At 31.4% G+C, this 20,273-nt stretch overlaps 2 protein-coding genes across 3 annotated transcripts; one reads left to right on the top strand and one right to left on the bottom strand.

The window, feature by feature from the left end:
- Window positions 1-3,600: 3,600 nt before the first annotated feature.
- LOC106770824 (DEAD-box ATP-dependent RNA helicase 16) lies at window positions 3,601-11,479 on the bottom strand. Of its 2 annotated transcripts, XM_022785172.1 has the most exons (16): window positions 11,131-11,479; window positions 10,889-11,047; window positions 10,700-10,789; window positions 10,438-10,566; window positions 10,102-10,202; window positions 9,173-9,287; window positions 8,607-8,738; window positions 6,628-6,693; window positions 6,251-6,430; window positions 6,020-6,115; window positions 5,717-5,854; window positions 4,831-4,913; window positions 4,689-4,726; window positions 4,362-4,570; window positions 4,018-4,147; window positions 3,601-3,835 (listed from the first exon to the last, which is right to left on the bottom strand). In XM_022785172.1, the coding sequence occupies exons 1-15, from the start codon at window positions 11,299-11,301 to the stop codon at window positions 4,052-4,054; spliced, it is 1,803 nt and encodes a 600-aa protein (XP_022640893.1). In that variant the 5' UTR covers window positions 11,302-11,479; the 3' UTR covers window positions 3,601-3,835; window positions 4,018-4,051. The 2 variants fall into 2 exon arrangements, with proteins under 2 accessions (XP_022640893.1, XP_014512125.1); XM_014656639.2 differs by lacking the exon at window positions 3,601-3,835 and having other exon boundaries at window positions 3,875-4,147.
- A 4,319-nt stretch (window positions 11,480-15,798) lies between these two features.
- Window positions 15,799-18,718, top strand: LOC106769728 (autophagy-related protein 18a). Its single transcript, XM_014655461.2, has 4 exons — window positions 15,799-16,703; window positions 17,198-17,405; window positions 17,686-17,812; window positions 18,384-18,718. The coding sequence occupies exons 1-4, from the start codon at window positions 15,981-15,983 to the stop codon at window positions 18,472-18,474; spliced, it is 1,149 nt and encodes a 382-aa protein (XP_014510947.1). The 5' UTR covers window positions 15,799-15,980; the 3' UTR covers window positions 18,475-18,718.
- Window positions 18,719-20,273: the final 1,555 nt, after the last annotated feature.

Genomic DNA, 20,273 nt, shown 5'->3' with positions numbered 1-20,273 from the left:
TGATTTTTTTGTGTGAATTAAATTAAGATTATTGTATGTGCAAACTTAAGGATTCCATTGTTTTCTTTTAGAGAATACGTGAAAGGTTTGGAAAATAAAATTTATATAATTTATAAAAAAATTATAAGTTATTAAAATAAAATTTCAATTAAATTAAAAGAATATATATATGTATATATATATATATATATATATATAATATAATATAATGTAAATTAAATTAAATTAAATTAAATTTTAATTTTAATTAAATTTAACTTTATAAAATATAGGTTTAATAACTATTTTAATCCCTTGGTTTAGTCAAAATGTTCAAAGTGATCCTAACTTTTTTTCAGATGTCTCATATTTTGTAAAAGCTGTTGAAGTTGATCATTTTTGCTAATCTGTAATGGTGTAATTGCCCCTAGCCAAAAGTTAATGAGGCTTTTCTAGTTATTGATTGTGTTGCACGTTGAAGTCAATTACCCTTTACTCTAATCACCAGTTTTAGAAACTCTTAACATCTATTTTCGAGATTTCCTTTTCCTTCGAACAGCTCCGTGAATTCCTCATCGCGTAAGGAGACACCCTTCTCCTTCCTCTTCTCTGTTTTTGGGTAGGCATCGCATGGAACCTTTCTTCTTTTCTTCCTTGGATTGTGTTTCTGTTTTGTTTTCTCTGCAAGTTGGTGGCACAATGGTTGGAGTTCTTCGTGATCTTATGATTTAGGAATTTTAATGTTTTCGTTTGGAATTAAGGGTTTTGATTTACGAATTTCTTGTCTCTTGTTTTTCCTTTGCATATTGTTAATGCGATTCAGGGGTTAAGGTTTTCAAATTGGACTTTTGTTTTCTAATTTCACGTTTTGACATTATCTGCAATTGTATTATGATTTAATTTTTATTTTTAAAATATACACGTTAGTTGTTGACCTCAGTGTGTCACACAATCAATAACTTGATAGGAGCAATTACATCGTTTTTAATACAGTAAACAAAAAGGACTCAACTTGAATCGTTTGTATAAAATATAGGACAATTGTGAACTTAAGACCATTTTGAACACTTTGACCAAACCAAAGGATCACAATAGATATTAAATCTAAAATATAAGTTAATTTTAATTTTAATTAAACTTAACTTAATAAAATATAAATTAAACTTTTATTTTTTTATGGATAACGAATATCTACGAATACAAATAGTATAATTAGAGCCGTCAAAATGGGTCACAACCCGCGAGCCAACCCGGCCCGTCACGGGTTCGGGCCGGGTTGGGTTTGAAAAATACAATCCACTTATATGCGGGTTAGATTTTAACCCGGCTCATGCGGGTTGAACCCGTGGTGAGCCGGGTTGGCCCACCAACCCACCTATCTAATTTTATTTTTTTAATTTATTATTTTACTTATGAAACCTTAAAGACTAAAATACTTTCTTCACTCCCTTTATATACCAAAAAAGTAACCTCTGCTTTCACAAATCACTACTTGTTTTTATTTGACGGTGCTCTCACCCTCACACTTCACTGAAATTCTTCAAGGAGTAGGTAAAATACCCTTCCTTTTTTCTTCTCTTTTCTCCATATTTTTGTTTTCTCACTTCTCTTTCTTTATTTTTTCAAAAATCCTATAATGACTAAAATAGGGGTTTGCGAATTTGTTTTTTGTTATGGGGGATTTGAAGACATGGAATGATTTTTTCATATTGTGACATGCTTGTATTAGATTTTGTTCATTTTATTTAAACAATTTGAGTATACATTATTTGAACAAGCTCTTTTTGATATCTTTGAATTTGGAAATTATGTTTCAGATTAAACTATTAATTTTTTGTTGATGTTGTTGAGTACTGGTTCTCTTTTTTTATACTAATATTTTTTTATTGATTGCCGTAATTGTTCTGATATTAGAAAAATATTTATTAGTGAATTTGGAGACAACAAGAACAAGGGTCAAGGGTTACAACAAGGACAAAAAATGATGAATATAAAAAACTTATTTGTATGGTTTTTGTGTTTTTTTTTAATGACATTTGGATTATATTGTACTTTTTATTTTGAATTATCTTTAACATAATTTTTTGGGAGTGGAAATTGTTTAAATTTAAATTACAGAAAGTTTGTATTTTTTTATTTAAAAAAAATGTAATTAAATAGGCTAGTGAGCCAACTCGTTTACCCACCAACCCGTGGTGGGTCGAGCCGGGTTCAAGTTTTTCTGACTCGCTAATAAATGAGTCGGGTTGGGTTGGCTCACTAAGTGACCAACCCGTGGTGGGTCGGACCGGGTCAAGCCGGGTTACCCGTTTTGACAGCTCTAAGTATAATACTATAATACTCAAACCCGATCCGTTTATAAGAAAATATTAAAATATTTCTTACCCAAAACTCACAATCCTCAATCCTCAATCATCGTGTATAAATACCCGCGGAACTTTTATTATTTCCAGTCCAATTTGATAGTGAGAAGGATTATTTCTCCAACATCCAGATTTTATGTATAATATTTTAACTAAAAAAAATCTTCTTATGCATAATATTAAAAAAATATTATCTTATGTATAATTATAATACTCTCTTTTTTAACTATATTTAAGTTTTTTTTATTGAATTGTGTTTTTATAAATAAATTGATAAATTACAAAAAAAACAATTTATATATATATATATATATATATATATATATATATATATATATATATATATATATATTATATATATATATATATATATATATATATAAGTTATTCTTAAATTATCTTAATAAAATTATGATTACATTATAAACCATTGAATTAGACTTCAATTTTTATAGAGTATTATTAAAATATAATTTTTCATTATAATTGATTATATTTACAGTTGAAGATTTATGCTAAATGAAATAATTTTCACATGTTAGTATAAAAGTTAGGTTTTCATATGAAGTTTAGAATTTAGAATTTAAGATATAATCTTACCAAAATAAATATAATAATCAAAACTAGAAAAATTTGTCTAAGACTAAAAGTAAAAAACAAAACAAAATATTATAAATTTTTCCCATCCATATGGTTTCTAAACCTTATTCATTATAATAAAGGGTTTTGTACTACACAACTTATCCTTGTTGTAGATAATATAAAAGGATAATTTACATTCAATTACAAAAATAAAAATATCACATTCATAGAGTATGTCACTTAAATGAACATCTAACTAATGATGGTATGAATCAATCTTACTATTTCTAAAAACGAGTGTTTTTAACAGTTTTTAATCTCACTAAAATTAACTCCTAACACGCTAAAATGATATTCTAAACACTCATACCCCGAAGTACAATCATACTCATAGTAACTTGATAAAAAAAATAGATACTCCTTGTATAACATTTTCAGAATATTTTAAAGAGTAAAAGTCTACCCATGGACTAATTAAATAAAAGACATACATTATCATGTAATAACAAATCATTATATAAAATAATTCTTTTTTACTTTTGAAACACGATCGTAAAAAAACTTTATTAAAAAAACTTAATTGTAAAAGTTTTATAACATATTTAAATTATTAATGAAATTAGAAGTCATTAAAAAAATGATCTCATATAACAATGTAAATTAGATATATTCGCTCTTAGTTCACGTCATGTTTTCAAAGATGTGGTCAATGAATAAAATACAATTCGGACTTCCACAAAAAGCTAGATATACTCACTACCTACGGTCATTTTAAAAATAATAATTTTAGAAAAAAAAAATTAAAACACATTTTGACGTGTTAAAATTAAAACTGAATTGGCCACAAGTAACTCCAGTGACGTTCTGGGAATGGAAAGGAAAGACATTGTAGGGTACCGTATGAACTAGCACTGCCACATGCAAGAGAAGAGATACGAATGAATGCGATATTATGGTTTCAATAAGCAAAACTTGATTTTGTAACAAGAATTACTAGCTTTAGATCCTACACGGTCTAAAGGGAATAACAATTCTAATACTTGTACTATTTTTGATTTAGGATATTTGGAACTAAATTACAACAAAATTGAACCTGTTATAAGGCTTTGTGGAAAAGGGTAAATCAATCATAAACCCTTGTTGCTTTTGCGTTTATGTCTATCACTGCTATTGTTGCCATCGCTTCCACCAGTCTTCCTAACTTTGCGCGGTCTTTTTGATGCCTGACAAAAATGTATAAAAGTCAGAATACAGAATAATCTAAAAGAAAGCAACAAGACACTATTCAGTATTATCTTCTGATCAGTGCAACATTGTATTCATATTGTGTATGCATTTACAAGTGTTTTGTCCATCTTTTTTTCTTAGTCTTCATAGTTAAAGATTCAGAAATGGCATAAAAGTGAGGTCAAATTGATGATAAAAGGTTGATCATACCAAAGCGGAGATAGCCTTCAGAGGGTCTCCATCTTTTCTTAATTTTCTCTTTGATCCTTTGCGGCGATTATTATTTCCCATTGCATCCCTCGCCAGTTTGACCATTTCCCTTGCCTCTTTCGTTTGTTTGTCTAATAGGTAGTCAGGCACATCACGCAGGTGCGGAGGTGGAGCATTCTTGCTCAAAACTTTGTCGTGCTTCAGTAGATCTGCTCAAATATGATTTCGATATTTTAAATTCAACTTCAATATTAACAGCAAGAAAGCCTTATCCATAATAAATGTGTCAATGACATATTTAACCTTAATATCAACCAATTACATTACCTAGGTCTCTTGGATTAGTCTCAAAATGGGCTTTCAACCTTCAAAAAAACACAGGTATGCAGCAATAAATTAGAACGTGAATAAACTTAAGATCATAGTTAAAGTTTTCAATAACACACCAAATGATATACCCAGTACTCACTTTTCAGAGTTCAAAATTTCATTCCTCAAATCCTGGGCTCGTGATTCTCGGACTGCAATTCTGGTTACACTCTTGGCAACGTCCTGCAAGAGAAAGCCAACATCCCATTAGTTGCAAAAGCAGCTGGTTAGATCAGATATACTAATGCATAGCATATCCACTTAAAATTCAGGTAAAAAGAGAAGGCGCAAAGCAAGATATATTCTATACGCTATCCATTTAAAAGAAAAACATACGAGAGTATAAGCAACATGCAGGTCCATACACTCAAGTTTAACTGCGACATGAATGACAAGATAATCGCAAAACAAATGCTTGACGTTTGGGTGGTCAAAAGCTTTTAAAATATTGACGCACATAAGATAGTTTTTTTATCAAGCGGAATTTCAAGTTCAAAACCAAATACAGAAGGCAAAGTATACTAGTCAAGAAAAAAAAAAAAAAAAAACTCTTAGGTTTGATGGATCAATAGAATCCTTCTTTAGCTTTTCATCTTCAACAATGAATAATGACAAATACCCAGTTTTGTCTACACAAATTACCCTTTAGGCAGATGAAAGCTCTCACTACAAAAAATCGTCTCCAATCAAACTAAATTTATTAACTTTCAATAATCTATAAAACAGCTGGGATAAACTTCTATTCAAAATATTTCAACTGCTACCCAAACAAATCACTCCCTCACGCATCTATGGATATTCATTTTAGCCGTTACCCACAACACAAGCAAATCACTCACCAATGCATGCATATTAATAATATAAAACTAAAAGTAATATAAACTATAAAAATTTAACTCAACAAAATAAAACAACAGGATGGAAGTATAGGCACACATGCGCCTCTTTCTTTCCGCTAGACAAGGGTAAAGGAAATAATAAATCACCTCAGCTCTATACCGTAGAGATTCAACTGCATTCTTGGTGAGAAGGGGAAACTCGGCAATAGAACTTGTGCCTTTGTTTTCGTCATCTCCAACGAAAGATCTTATTTCTTCTAAAGTAGCCATTTCATCGGGAGAAACCTGAGATGTAAAAACCAATATCTAAATGACACTAATATGCAGATTGGTGCCATTTGGGATCTCCATGAAATACCCATCGGACAAGAGAGAGAAAAATGCAACTAAGAATACACTTTAGAATTTAGGCAGAAAGAAAAAAAGTTGATTTTTGTCCCAGGAACTCACCAGAGAGACAGAAGTACCAGAATTGTATGCTCTTCCTGTTCGTCCAATTCGATGAACATATCCCTCAACATTTTGAGGCATTTCAAAGTTTATAACCTTTTCATCAACAAGAGAAAGCATTAACTAATTGATTTTAGTGAACAGGGCTACCTCCCCATGAAACAAGGATGTAAACTAGAAGATGCAATTTACCAAGTAACATCAGACGAGAGATAGAGAGAACTTGCATACCGTGAATACATTTTTAAAGTCAATTCCCCTTACAACTCCAAATTCAGAATCTAATTTTACTTTAGCACGTTTTCTAGACTTCCGTGATACGACATTACTTTCCTTAGACACTTCATCCTTTTCCTTTGACTGACTAAGATCTGTTGCAATTAGATAATCAAATAGGCCCGCATTGAATTCCTGATAAAAACAGATTTGTAAACATCGTGTGAGAAAATGAAGATCCATAAATCATAATGAATTGTTAATAAAAATAACTTTTCATGAAAACATGAACTCCTCAAGCTTTGTTGGCAGGAATTCTGAAGCACCAGGTTAAGTAGAAAGCTCTTGGCAGCTATTGGCCAAATAAAAGGGAATTGAATAACATTGCCTACCTCCAGAATATGGAGACGGGAATTCTGAGGCAACTCAGGATTTAAAACAGCAGATCTGATCCCAAACTACAAGGACAAAAAAGGGGAAATGTGTAAGGAATAATGACAACAAAATAATCACATTGCCAGTATAGATGTTTTAAACCCATTGTTGATTCAAAACATAATCCAAACTTTTCGGAAAGATATATTGAAGGGGGAGTGGGGGATTATACAATGAATTGATACAGTATAAGAATTGACATAAATAAAAATAGCAAAAGTTCACATGTTTAACTTGGGGAACTATATATTAGAACAAAAGTAAAGAAAAAGAGAGAGCTTATTTTTACAGGAATAAGCAGATTGGAGAAATACACACATCCAACAGTGGTAGCAAGTGTTCATGGAGGAGAAAGTGAGGAAGCAATCAACTTTGCTATTGCATCTTCTTTCATCAAATTTTTTTCCCTTCATTTTCTTACATTCTAATCTCAAATCCTTTTCATCCACGAGAAGTAAAGGTTAACAATTGTTGTTTTGAGTTGAAACTTTAAAGGAGAAATACAATTCTAAGGAACTTACGCGAATGAAATTGTTGAGGTAAACCAACAATGAATTTGTTTTGGGATTTTGTTTTATGGCATGAATGGGTAACGGTTGTTGTACTGAGCAGTAGAAAGCTAAATCCAGGCTTTATATGGGTTCTTTTAAAACTCCAGGCCTGTAAATTGGAGGTTTGGTAAATCTATATTACCCATTATTATGGGTTTTGGAATAGATTTCTGGAATCTTAAAATTAATTTGTTGACGCTCAGAATCACGAAATTACTCCAGTAGCTCCTCCTGAATGCATTGATAGAGACCAAACTAGTCCTTTGTAATAGCTAAACTACTTGGTGACGACTTTAATGAGTATTCCAAGCTAATGATTTACATAAAAAGTGTTTGTTATCTTTTATGCTGATTTCCATATTTTAAAAATTCTATCATTTAATTTCCTCTTGTACTATGAGATTTTATATTTCAGAACAGTAGTGGTGATGAATTCATGTACAATTTAAGCAAGTATTGATCTGAACGATGAAAGACTTGAGATAGAATATAGTCTTGATAGACTGGTGTAAATTTACTTCTCATAGTATATTTGATTGCATTTTCATTATGGGTGGTTACAGGTCATTGTTTGCTCTAAAAATTGAGAAATGAAGGCCGTGAGCTAAATGTGATTTGTCCAATTGATATTCTTTGTCCTAATGAAGAGATAACACAGTTTATGCGATTAGTTTCCATAGTATATACATTATGGTATACCATTTGCCACAAGAAAGAGACAATCCAGCCCTATTTAGATATCAAATAAGACCTGGGCGGGCCCTAATGAGTTACTAGTGTAATCATTCACAATGAGTTTCATAGAAAAATGATAACCCTAGCTGTGAGTTATATTTATATTTTTGAATGAATTCTAAAGAAGAAGCATTGGCTTTATAGGTGATTTATCTTGTATCTGATATTTCTTTCTCCATTTTGTTACCATAAATTCATATTTGAACTTCACTCATACAATGTTTCTTTATACTTTCTAACTACTCTGTTTACTAAGCTCTTAATAAGACTCCTTGACTCACATTTCCTTTCTCCTTTTCCTCATATTCTCTCGTATTGCCAAGTATATTGTTGCAGGAGTTGACAGGTTTTCCCAGGACATCTCTCATACTTTGATAGGTTTATATCAGAGTTTTGATAGAGTTCATTAAAAATATGAACATTCTATCAAGAAACAATCCACAAAAAGCAAAAGCTTAAGCTATTAAATGAAGGATCATGAATGGTTGGTTTTACTTCTACCACAAAACTTTAGGCAAGAGTCCTATGGGCTTGAAGTGATGACAATACATCAGTCCACACAAAATGTCATACAAATTAACAGGTACCTAAAGTTGAACACTAATAAGTGAATGTTTATGAATAGTTATAGTTATATATCAGACACATACCTTTTCCAAGAATAGTTTCAATCTGAAACTCATGTCTATGGTATTTGTAAATATAAGGACTTTCTTTTGGACCAACCCCAACTTCAACACAGCAAGGATGTAAAGTAACTTATCACTGGTAGAACATGAGATCTGACACAAATATTTGATGAAAAAAGTTAAAAACTGATCAGTTCCATAGAAAAAACAGAAAGATACAGCCATACATGAAAAAAAAATCTAAAATATATTGTGCAAGTTCATAGCTTTCAAACATGCTCTAGGTAGAAACAGAACAGAGATTTAAATTCATAAAACAAACTTGAAATGTTCTTGGGAACACTGAATCAAACGACAATTTTAGTTTTAAAGTGTTAAATCCTTCTCACTCCAAATTATAATTTTCCTTGCTAGACTGGCTCATTTCCTTCTAATATAAATGAAGAAAGATCCCAAACAGAGAAAAATGGTAAACCCCACCTTCTCTATAGAAAGAAATTATGCAATATTTGTGAAGATACAACGAAGAATTATCTTAACTGCAATTAAGTTCACAATGATAAAAAAGACAGGTAGAAATACATTACCCAAAACTGCTGAACACTTTTAGGAATGATCTCATCCTTATTATTTCCCACTTCAGGCAAAGTCAAAATAAATGGGTTGTGCAGAATCAACTTCTTTAGTTTGTCAACATCCGCACTGCAGACAGTACATTTGAAACAAATCAATGCACTAGATGAGATATTAAACAAATGGAAATAATATATCTAAGACTAACCCTTAATGTCGGGAAATGGTGAATAAGCATACACAGGAAAACACTTTACCATTAAAATTTCACAGGAATAGTATTTCATTCAGCCTATAGCTAACATACAATATAATCTACAAATGCACTAGAAAAATTAACATGTTTGTTTTCAGTTTCCTATGATGAAGATACTAGCAAGCAAGCACATCCTTGCATAGGGAACAAAAATGAAGCTATTCGCACTCATGCAAGCTAAACTCACACTATTAAACAAACTTTTACTAGCTAATTGTATTCCCATTATATGGATATGTGCAACAATTTTAGATTAATCCAAACCAAATGTATTTCATATCTCATTTATACACACCAAAGTTGATGTAATAAGTATTTTAAAATATATGAATCTAAAGAACTCATCGTTGAGCAAACTTTACAAATTTGACACAAATAATGTAGGTAATGGGACGTAATAATCCAATGGCCAAATCAATTTAAAATAATTTATGAAAAGCTATTGTTGGTGCAAAGGTAAGTATAACTCATATTAGTGTGAACTAATATAATGATATAATTCAATGACCAGGCTAATGAAAATAGCATTTTATGTAAAACTATTGATAGGGTAAAAAGTGAGTGAACCTCGTTAGTGAGAACTAATTACACCTTATATACGCACACATACATGTAAAGAGAGGGATGTGAAAATGACAGGAAACATGAAAAATATCATTAGTGGAAGAAACACCATAAATAGCACACCTTGATGTTGCAGACATAAGAAGACACTGGCAACTTCTGGGAACATGAGGTGTAAAAGCTTTTATATCATTTTCATACCCATATGATAGAAGAAGATCGGCCTGAAAACATTATTTGGAACATTGATCACGTCACAAAATACTAAGCAAAGATCGTTCATCAGCTACTTGAAATGTTAATAACTTAAATCATTAACCAAAGCGTGAAAACAGGAAATCAATGAAAACCAGCAAGCCCAACAATATGTTGGATACCAAGTGTGTCATTAACACAGTTTCAAATGCTCCGTGAATGTAAATCAACTTAAAACAAACAATTTGCTGCATCTGGTTTCACCTCATCAAGAACAAGAGTTTCAAGGGATTCGTTAATGGATGCCGCCTTAAGTATGCCACCGGACAAACACTTCGCAATGCAAGCAGGAGTGGAGATCAAAATATCAGGAGGTCCGGCCAATGCTGCCCGCTACAAACCCAATTCAGAGACAATTACAGCAAAGCACATTCTAAAACAAATTATAAACATAAACAGTGTAGCAGATGAAGAAACTAACTTCCTTCCTAAACGAATGAACAATATTTTAGAAGATATAACCAACCAAGTCATTAGCAAGCATGTTGCTATTCAGCTGCACAACTTTCAGTTGAACTCTGCATAACTCAACCAGCGACAACACTTCCGCGTACACCTGAAATAATGGAAAGAAAGAAATAACACCAAATTAAGTTATACAGTTTTTTTTTTTAGAAAAAAAAAGTATGACAGAAATCGAAACAAATTAACACGCCTGTTGACACAATTCGCGAGTAGGGACAAGAACAAAAGCATTGGGCGCTAGCTTCTTCCGATCACCACTAACGATAAACAGTTTCTGTAGCAACGGGAGAAGATACGCTAAGGTCTTTCCGGAACCTGTTTTGGCGCGTGCAACCACGTCCTTACCTTCCTGGAAACAGACAGTGAACAAGTTTAGGTTCAAGTGAAGTTGAATGGTGAATGGCGAAAGATGAAGCTCGAAAGAAAGGTGACCAGAATGAGTGGAATCGCAACGGCCTGAATTGGAGTGGGTTTCTCTATCTCTTTCTTTTGTAAGGCGCGAAGGAGACGAGCGTCCACGCCGAGTTCTTCGAAACTTTTGTTATCTGCTTCTTCTTTTTCTTCTTCTTCGTGAACAGTTTCTTTCAACTTCGTTTCCGCCATAACGAGCCGGCGACCGTCAGATGTTTGAGCGTAATAATTCGTCAGAAATCGATGCTGTGGCGGAGGCCAGAGTTTGAATGCCGGTGGTTTGAGTTTTGCACAACACCTGCAACTGCCTTTTGTTTAGGTCTTCAACACACAAGCTTGAAAGCATTCAAACTCCCACGTAATGCCCATCAGACATGGGTGGTGGTGCTATTTGTAATCCGGCCCAATTTATTGGGCCGTTTCACATGTGTTTAATTTAAGGTAATCTCTTCCAACATCTCATAAATTTTTATATTTCAGATTTGTATGATTCAGAATATAATTTTGTATATTTTAAATTATATATTTCAAAATATATAAATAAAACTTATATTTTAATTTATATATTTTAAAGTAGAAAATATATATTTTAAATTTTATATTTTAAAATATAAAAATAATATCTAAGATTATATATTTTAAAATCCAAAATTTATATTTAAATTATAAAATTTAAAATAAAATAGTTTGTAAGATTGTAGGTTGAAAGCATAAAGGTACAAGAAGAAATTGTCTTAATCCATAGTTTTCTTTTGTTTTGATTTGACCTTTGCCTTGGTTATATTATTTAGAAATTAACTCCTTCTGACTTGTTTAAAAAAACTGTAATTTATATTTTTATCTTTTTCGAAATTTTTATAGATGGTTTGAAATTATATTTACTATGGGATTTAACAAACTAAATATTTAAAAATATATAAAAAAAGTACCTTTTGGTTAACAATATTATTGTTATGTTAGATTTTAGTAATGATTCATCACCATATATAGAAAATAATAAGGAAAAGATATAGATGAGATGAATAATTTGTTTCTTTATTTGTGTTTTTCTTTATCTTTGACGTCAGGTCTAAAATTGTCAACATTGGAAGTGTCACCATCATTAATGAGGTGACACTAATTTATTGTTAGATTGTTACTAATACAAAAGTCTCAATTTTTTTTTTTATTTCGAAATGAGTTCAATAAGGATTGACAAATAATTTTTCTTTTAAAATCTATTTGGAAATAATAAAGGTAGAATTAATGAAAATACCGCTATATGGTTTTGTACATGATTTATGATTTGGTACGAAACTAATAATTGTGAGTTCACAATTATTTTATAAAAAAAATGAAATTTTGAACTGGTTGCTTAACTACACCATAAGAATCAATATAAATTATATGTCATGTATTTAATTTATACATATAAATATTATTATTTATTTTGATAGAGTTATAAACAATGTTAATGCAAATATTTATTTTAAATATTTGAAATGTTTGGAAAGATAAATATATTTTAAGGTTTTGGTTTATTTTCGTGCAAACTGCACATCTAGTAACATTAACACCAACTATTATCTCATAATCATAAACTAAGCAAAGAACTGTCTTGGAGATTACATATAGATGTTAATCGGATAAGATTTAATAGGATCATTCTAACTTAGTTCGTGAGTTTGTTTATCCTCTCATATTTATAACTTCAGAAATGTCATGTTAAACATTCTCTTCGCTCCTAGCTACATGTTTGTTATATGTAATGTCAAATGTCCTTCTCATATATTATGTGGTTACTTTGTTATATTGTCTCATGAACCAACAAGACCTAACCTTTGACATTTCATACATTAATAAAGGAACAAAAATCGACACAAATGTTCTCATTTTATTATACTATCAAAAGCTCACACCTTATATTAGTTTTATACGTGTCCAACTTTTATGCTCGTAACAAAATGGTAAAAGAAATAACAAATCACTTTTTTTCACAAAGTTTTGATTCCAAACCCATTTCAACTTGTTCCTTTTATTCTTATAAAGAGTTTTAAACAAATGAATGATTTTACTCCGCAACTAAGCAGAGACAACTAAAAAAGCAGTCAAACAACGAAACATACCTTAATAGCACTCTCAATCTTTCCAAAACGCAACACCCTCACCTCAATCAAACTCTCGTATCAATGTAACAAAGTTTTGTACACATAACACGCAAACCACATGACATTGCATTCTGTCAATCATAACAAAGAAGATAAGGAATGAGGGTTTTAGGAATTAGGGATTTAAGGATCAACACAAAAAACTACTTACCAGGTGAATGAATAATGAATGAACTCCAAAAGAACGAAGAGTGAGTGAGTGCAAAAAGAATGAACTTCTTCTTCCTTGTGAGTCAACACCAGAGGACAATGGTGAGTAAGAGAGACAAAGTTAGATTGATTGAAGAAGATTAGGGAACTAACACGCCAAAATTACATACAGATTTCACTTTCAAAAAATTGGTAGGATTTTCTTTTTTACATTACCTACGAAAAAAATTCACATGTAACTCAGTTTTCATATTCATAGGTAAAATATGTATATAAAACTAATTTACCTTCAGATCTAAATCCGTATGTAATTATTTCTATGTATATCACAATTTTCTTGTAATGAAGTCTGATGATGTGCAGTTAGTCAATGATTTTGCTTGACAAAATCAAGTAATTTTCTTAAGAGATTGTGTCAAATGAGTAAAACTCAACTTTAAGATTGATAAAATGGATTGTTTTAAAATTTCCAAAATTTATTTTCACAAAAAAACTCTCTTTCAAAGATTAGTTACAATTAAATATTATACAATTTAAGAAGATAAGAAATAATAAATATTCAAACTATGTTTTACACTAATTGGCTTATTAAAAAATATTACACCTTGTTCTCAATCGACAAATTAAGTTTTATTAGGTAAACTAGTAATACAAGATACAAATAAATATTATTTAGAACTCAATTATTTTTGTCTAAAATTGAATATTATTTATATCACAATCATGGTTAAGATTCGAGAAAAATTAATAATCGTATTCATATTACTAATTAAAACTTTCACTTATCAAACAAATTAAAAACAACAGTGTTACAAAATCTAAAAATAATGAAAGATTTCATATTTATATATCCTAGACTTGTTAACTCTAAACATGATGACAACATTTAATTACAATTGAGAATTCAGTCAACTTCACTTACCAATTGTCATGTATTTATTGAAAACTTGGTCACCAACTTAAAAAGAAGGTACAAACAATTTTAGCGTATTTTTATAAAACCTAATTCAATAACTACAGACATCAATATTACCTTACTAACTTATATTCGTCTTTCCCTATCAAATTACACATGTATGTACAATTCTAACCAGATGAAACACAACATCTCATATAATTTACAAGAAAATAATAACTTATTCTATTTAAAGTTATACTTAAGTATCTTACATTTTTTTTTCACGAAAGTAAATATAGGGAAAAAAAAAATAAAAAATGAAAAACTAAATATAACCAATAAAAAATAAAGAGAATATATATATCTAATCAATTAATTGTGAGTTATATAATTTAAAAGTATATTTTTTATTGAAAATTTAAAATATATTTCCGTATTATACAATCCAAAAGGTATTTTTGAATCACATAATTTCTAATATATTTTTTAATATGAAAATACATTTTCAACTATATAATTTAATTTTTTTTAAATAAGTATACAATTTAAAATATATTTTTTCAATTTTAAAGTATATAATTTAAAATATATTTTTAAATTATATAATTCAAAATTAAACTATTTCTACAACCATGAAAATAGATGAAAAATCTATGAAGATTCTGAATGGTATCTCACGCCCAATATTTGGACTATTATGTTTAATTTACTCCTAGCTTTTGTTTGTTGATTTAGCTTGGAAACTAAATCTATGGAGGCTTTGTACAAAAACAATAAATTATATTTTATTATATGTTGGTATAACCAGTTATATATTATATTAAATGATATAGTTAAACAAAATATAAAATATATTTTATAAATTTTTGGATTTAACAAGTTATATGGTATAAAAAAATATATAAATATTCTTTTTGTTAACAATATTACTTTTATATTTACTAAAAAATAAGTATTAAAATGTCAAAATTATGTTAATAATAATAAATTTTTTTTCCAATGTATTATTGACTAATCAAAATCTGATGTAGTTGATAATATTTATAGATGAAAAAATTTATATTTTGTCAATAATTATTAAAATAAAAATTATTGTTGAAAAAAATTATTAATAAATTTTATTGATAAATAAAGAAGAGACCTACATTAATGTTGTATTTAATCCAACATTATTTTTATTTGGATTTTTTTTTTCTATAATCCGAATAGTGTATGTATAAGAACAATTATTCCATGTGTACTGAGATAATTAAATTACAATGCATATGCTTAAAAACAAAAAGTATACTTGTTTTAAAAAAATGGAAAAGGAAAATATTTATTCTCATAAACTTAAAGAAGGCATGATACACGTCAGAGGTAGTTGAGTTCTGGTATTTTCTATGGATGAAATTAAGTATTTATATTAGTTGTTAATATTTTTCTTACAAAGAGAAAGAAAAGAAAGTAGTTAAGATTGTGAAAATCCATGTTTACACAACACATCCCTTGCAAAGCACGAAGGCAATCCAAAACAACACAAAACGACAAAATACAATACAACTTCCCTTCTATTGGATTTGGACCTACCTCAACTTCTTCCATTTTTCAACTCCACACAAAACCAAAACCAAAACCTTCTTTCAGAATCAAACACTTCAATTTCTACCATATTCGAATCGATTCCATTCCCAATAATGTCCCACACACCACCGCAAGCCCTCGATTCCGAGGAGCCAACCCCCGCATCCGCTGCCACTGCCGCCCAAACCCCCGAATCCCATGCCGCCACGCTCCTCCACCTTTCTTTCAACCAAGATTCCGGATGCTTCGCTGCGGCCACTGACCGCGGCTTCCGCATCTACAACTGCGACCCTTTCCGGGAGATTTTCCGCCGCGATTTCGGCCCCGGCGGCGGTGTTGGCCTCGTCCACATGCTCTTCCGCTGCAACATACTCGCCTTCGTCGGTGGCGGCGCCGACCCACGCTATCCCCCCAACAAAGTTATGATCTGGGACGACCACCAGTCCCGCTGCATCGGCGAGCTATCTTTCCGCTCCGAGGTGAAGGGCGTCCGGCTCCGGCGCGACCGCATCGTGGTGGTCTTGGCGCACAAGATCTTTGTGTACAACTTTTCCGATCTCAAGGTGCTGCACCAAATTGAGACCATCGCGAACCCTAAGGGCCTCTGCGACCTCTCCCACGTTTCGGCCACCATGGTCCTAGTCTGCCCCGGGTTGCAGAAGGGGCAGGTTAGGGTTGAGCACTACGCCTCCAAGAGAACCAAGTTCATCATGGCGCACGATTCCCGAATTGCTTGTTTTTCTCTCACACATGATGGCAGATTGCTCGCCACCGCTAGCTCCAAGGGCACCCTCATTAGGCTCTTCAATACCCTCGACGGTTCATTGCTCCAAGAGGTGAATTCAATGTCATTTCCTCTTTCTTTTTTTTTTTTCAAGGATAAATCTTATGTGTTGTTAGTATTATTAATAGAATTAGAGTTTTACTTTTGGTAATTTATGTCGGAAAGCTTTTCAATTTGGGTTATATAAGTGAAACTCACATTTTTATTGGAAAAGCAGTAAGAAATTGCATTCAAGTATTTTCCTTTGTGTATGAATGAAATATTAAATAAAAATTAAATAAATTACATTGGCGCCATTTTGGTTTCTTTAGTTTGTACTCAATATACAATAAAGGGTGTCAGGGTAATGTCTTTCAAGTAACTTTCTCTAGGATTAAAAGAAGAGGAATTGAGTGGAATTGATTTGCTCAAATAGGTTAGCATAGTCGGAGCTAAATGCGTGCTTAGTAACTGAGAAATAAATTGCATTTAATGTTTTGAGATGTTAGTGATGAGATCAAAGTGATTTGGAGGTTTGAATGGGAATCTGTGGGTGATTATTTTCAGGTAAGGAGGGGTGCAGACCGAGCAGAGATATACAGCCTTGCATTCTCTCCTACTGCACAGTGGCTTGCTGTTTCAAGTGACAAGGGTACCGTTCATGTTTTCAACCTGAAGGTTGATTCTGGACTGATGGGGCATGACAGATCGAACAGTACTTCCGAGACTAATCCTGCTAACCCTACTGCTGTTTCATCTCTTTCATTTATTAAAGGTTTGTGCGCCATGAATTTTTTTTGAATAATGTTTTCTGGAAATTTAGTGTCATGGTTAGTGATTGTGAAAGAACTAGAACAACAATAGTTGCAGCTGCAGTTTTTTTATAATCCTGACGTTGCTTACAAATGCAGCTGATGCAACTGCAATTGAGGCTGTAGACTGTATTTTAGAACCTTGTTCATTTTAACATTACCAAGGTTCATTCAGTCATGAAATTATTAATTGTGTGATGAACTTTATTGCTTGTGATGATATAATTTTGTCTGTTTTTACAGGTGTGCTACCTAAGTATTTTAGCTCGGAGTGGTCCGTGGCTCAATTTCGCTTGCAAGAAGGTTTGCAGTATATTGTGGCATTTGGCCATCAAAAGAATACAATTGTAATACTAGGCATGGATGGCAGGTATGTCAGTAGGGCATTCGTGCTCTCTTAAGTTTGTCATGCTCTGCCATTTTTTGTTTTGTTTTTTGAAATGGGTGAGGGATGTTGCTTAAGAGATATTAGAGATTGGGTATGATGGAATAATGATTGATTTTAGGATTAGATTCTAGAGCCTACTTCATATCACTGCATTAAACTTCTATTTATGTGTACACCTTGTTTTTCTAAAATTAACGAATATTGGTGGCTTCATTCAGGTTTTGTGCTTATGGTAGTCTAGAAAACGGAAAAAATCAGATAGGTTTTTACAGTCCTAAAGTGGGTGGTGTGTCGTTATTTTTCATATTTAAAGGTTCAATCAAGGTTAAGACCCTTCTTTGAATTTTGAAACCAGACGGCTTGCTGCATCGTTATTTTGTTGTTTTAGTATTTTCATCTCATGCAAATGATGAAAGGATGCATGTTTTGGAGAACATTATATCGGAAAACAAGTGTATAAAATGGTTTAAATGTGGGGGCATTAGTTCCTTGTTTTCTGGCATGGTGTTTTTCGTGTGAATGGTAAGTGTAACTATTGAAATTGATGATGCAGCTTCTATCGATGTCAGTTTGACTCCTCGAGCGGTGGAGAGATGACCCAACTTGAATATTATAATTTCCTAAAGGCAGAAGACACATTCTAGTTGAGTATGGATGCATCATGTATATACCTTCAGTGGATATTGCTTTCAATACTATTTGAATTTTCTGTTCACTTAGTTGTTTGAAACTTTTAAACTGTAAATATGAGTACTGCTAAATCCACTAATGTTGTTTAATTTACTCTGTTGGGTGCTTGTATATATGAACCATTAACACCTGGTTACAAATTAGAATGAATTGTCAGCAGCATTTGCTCCAAATTCACTACAGCCTTGAAGCTGGTTATCGTCTAATGTTTAAATTTGTTTGGTTCTATTGAATTCGCTAGGATATCTATGGTCTTTGAACACTGTTTCGTTTTACTCATGGATCGTTGGTAAATGTCAATGAGAGGAACAAAGGAATAACCTGTAGCTTTCATTCTTAAGTTTTATTTTGAAATATAATCTATTGAAAAAGAAAATCACTAATTAATTTCAATCTATTAAAATTATTTTAAATTTTTTATGTCAGGTAGTTGATTAAAAAAACGAGTTCAGGACATAATAACACGTTATCTAATTGAAGAAAAAATATAAAAATTTGATTAAAAATGCCTAAATGTATAAACTTAAATTTTAATTAAACATTGTATATAAAATAACGAATATTAATATAGTAAAATTATTTAGTTTTAATTAATAACGTTGTAATTTATTTTTGGAAAATGTTTCTATTTAGTGCTTATACCTAGGACGTCTATTTTAAAAGTAATTATTGTTTATTTTCCAAACCAATTCTTAAAATGTATTTTTTAACCTTTTTTAAGAAATGCGTTTTTATGATTAATCTTTCTTAAAAAGGTTTAAAAATATATTTTAAGAGTAATCACTTTTAAAAAGGTTAAAAAAAATACATTCTTAAAATGAAAATAAAGTTTTTAATTAGAGTAATCATGAAAAAATGGTGAATAAATTTTAATCCTTAAGTATTATAGACAAGAGAATTTATAAAATTCGAAAGATGTTATTATAGATCATTAATCATCTGTAACAGTATTTAATGAATTTGACATAATTCATTCTTTATAATGGGTTTACCACTCTTTTAGTTGTTGTAATTAAAAAAAATGAACTGAAATATATAGAACATACTAAAACAGACTAGATAAATACATAGAAGTATGGTAAGATATAGAAAAAAATTAAAGCAGGTGTTGAGTAACCTAAACCCTATCTGAATGAATTTGTGGGAGATTGTTTTGACGCATCCATGTCTAACAGCAGGTCGATTGCATCGGGGAAAGAAGTGATGATTCTAAACTGAATTTTCCTCAATTGAAGGGCAAAGTCCAATGCCTGGTTCATGGTGGCTCGAGCAGCCGCTATTGCTTCAACAAGCTCTGCATTGGTCAAGTAGGTGCTGCATATTTGGCTCAAAATTCTGTCGTGTCGTTCTNGGAATCTCACAGCTCTTTCCTCCNCCGCTTCCAACGCCTCGCTAACCATTTTTAGTTTCTCGGCAGCCAGGTGTTTCCGCTGCCATCTCTTGATGTTTGGGACGCAAAACAAGAAGGAGGCGGAGAAGCCTATTACCGCGAAAACGATGTGGCCCAAATCCATCATCACCGGTGGTGTTCATGCTTCAACTTCTCCAAACACCCCCATATATGACCATCATGACAATGGAGAGAGACCCCGGTAAGTACCTTGCTTCGCTTTGGAGTTACCACATTTCTTTTCCTTCAATTCATTATCTATTCCCTTTCTCTCTGTTTGTGGGAAAATCAAAATGCATATTTACTGCCAAACATAAACTCATTATCATCAAATTTACATGTAGATGTTTTTCCATTTTTTTT

The sequence above is a fragment of the Vigna radiata genome, chromosome 8 (genome assembly GCF_000741045.1).
Source record: "Vigna radiata var. radiata cultivar VC1973A chromosome 8, Vradiata_ver6, whole genome shotgun sequence".
NCBI classification, from domain to species: domain Eukaryota; kingdom Viridiplantae; phylum Streptophyta; class Magnoliopsida; order Fabales; family Fabaceae; genus Vigna; species Vigna radiata.
This window is presented reverse-complemented; position numbering and strand designations above follow the sequence as displayed.

Excerpts from the sequence above, each read along its gene's own strand:
- LOC106770824 (XM_022785172.1), bottom strand. The coding sequence starts at position 11,301 with ATGGCGGAAACGAAGTTGAAAGAAACTGTTCACGAAGAAGAAGAAAAA. Across the intron at positions 8,739-9,172 it reads AAAGTGTTCAGCAGTTTTGG|ATCTCATGTTCTACCAGTGA; the intron begins GTAATGTATTTC and ends TATTTGTGTCAG. Across the intron at positions 6,116-6,250 it reads ACTTTAAAAATGTATTCACG|GTTATAAACTTTGAAATGCC; the intron begins GTATGCAAGTTC and ends GTTGATGAAAAG.
- LOC106769728 (XM_014655461.2), top strand. The coding sequence starts at position 15,981 with ATGTCCCACACACCACCGCAAGCCCTCGATTCCGAGGAGCCAACCCCC. Across the intron at positions 17,406-17,685 it reads ATCTCTTTCATTTATTAAAG|GTGTGCTACCTAAGTATTTT; the intron begins GTTTGTGCGCCA and ends CTGTTTTTACAG. Across the intron at positions 17,813-18,383 it reads ATACTAGGCATGGATGGCAG|CTTCTATCGATGTCAGTTTG; the intron begins GTATGTCAGTAG and ends TTGATGATGCAG.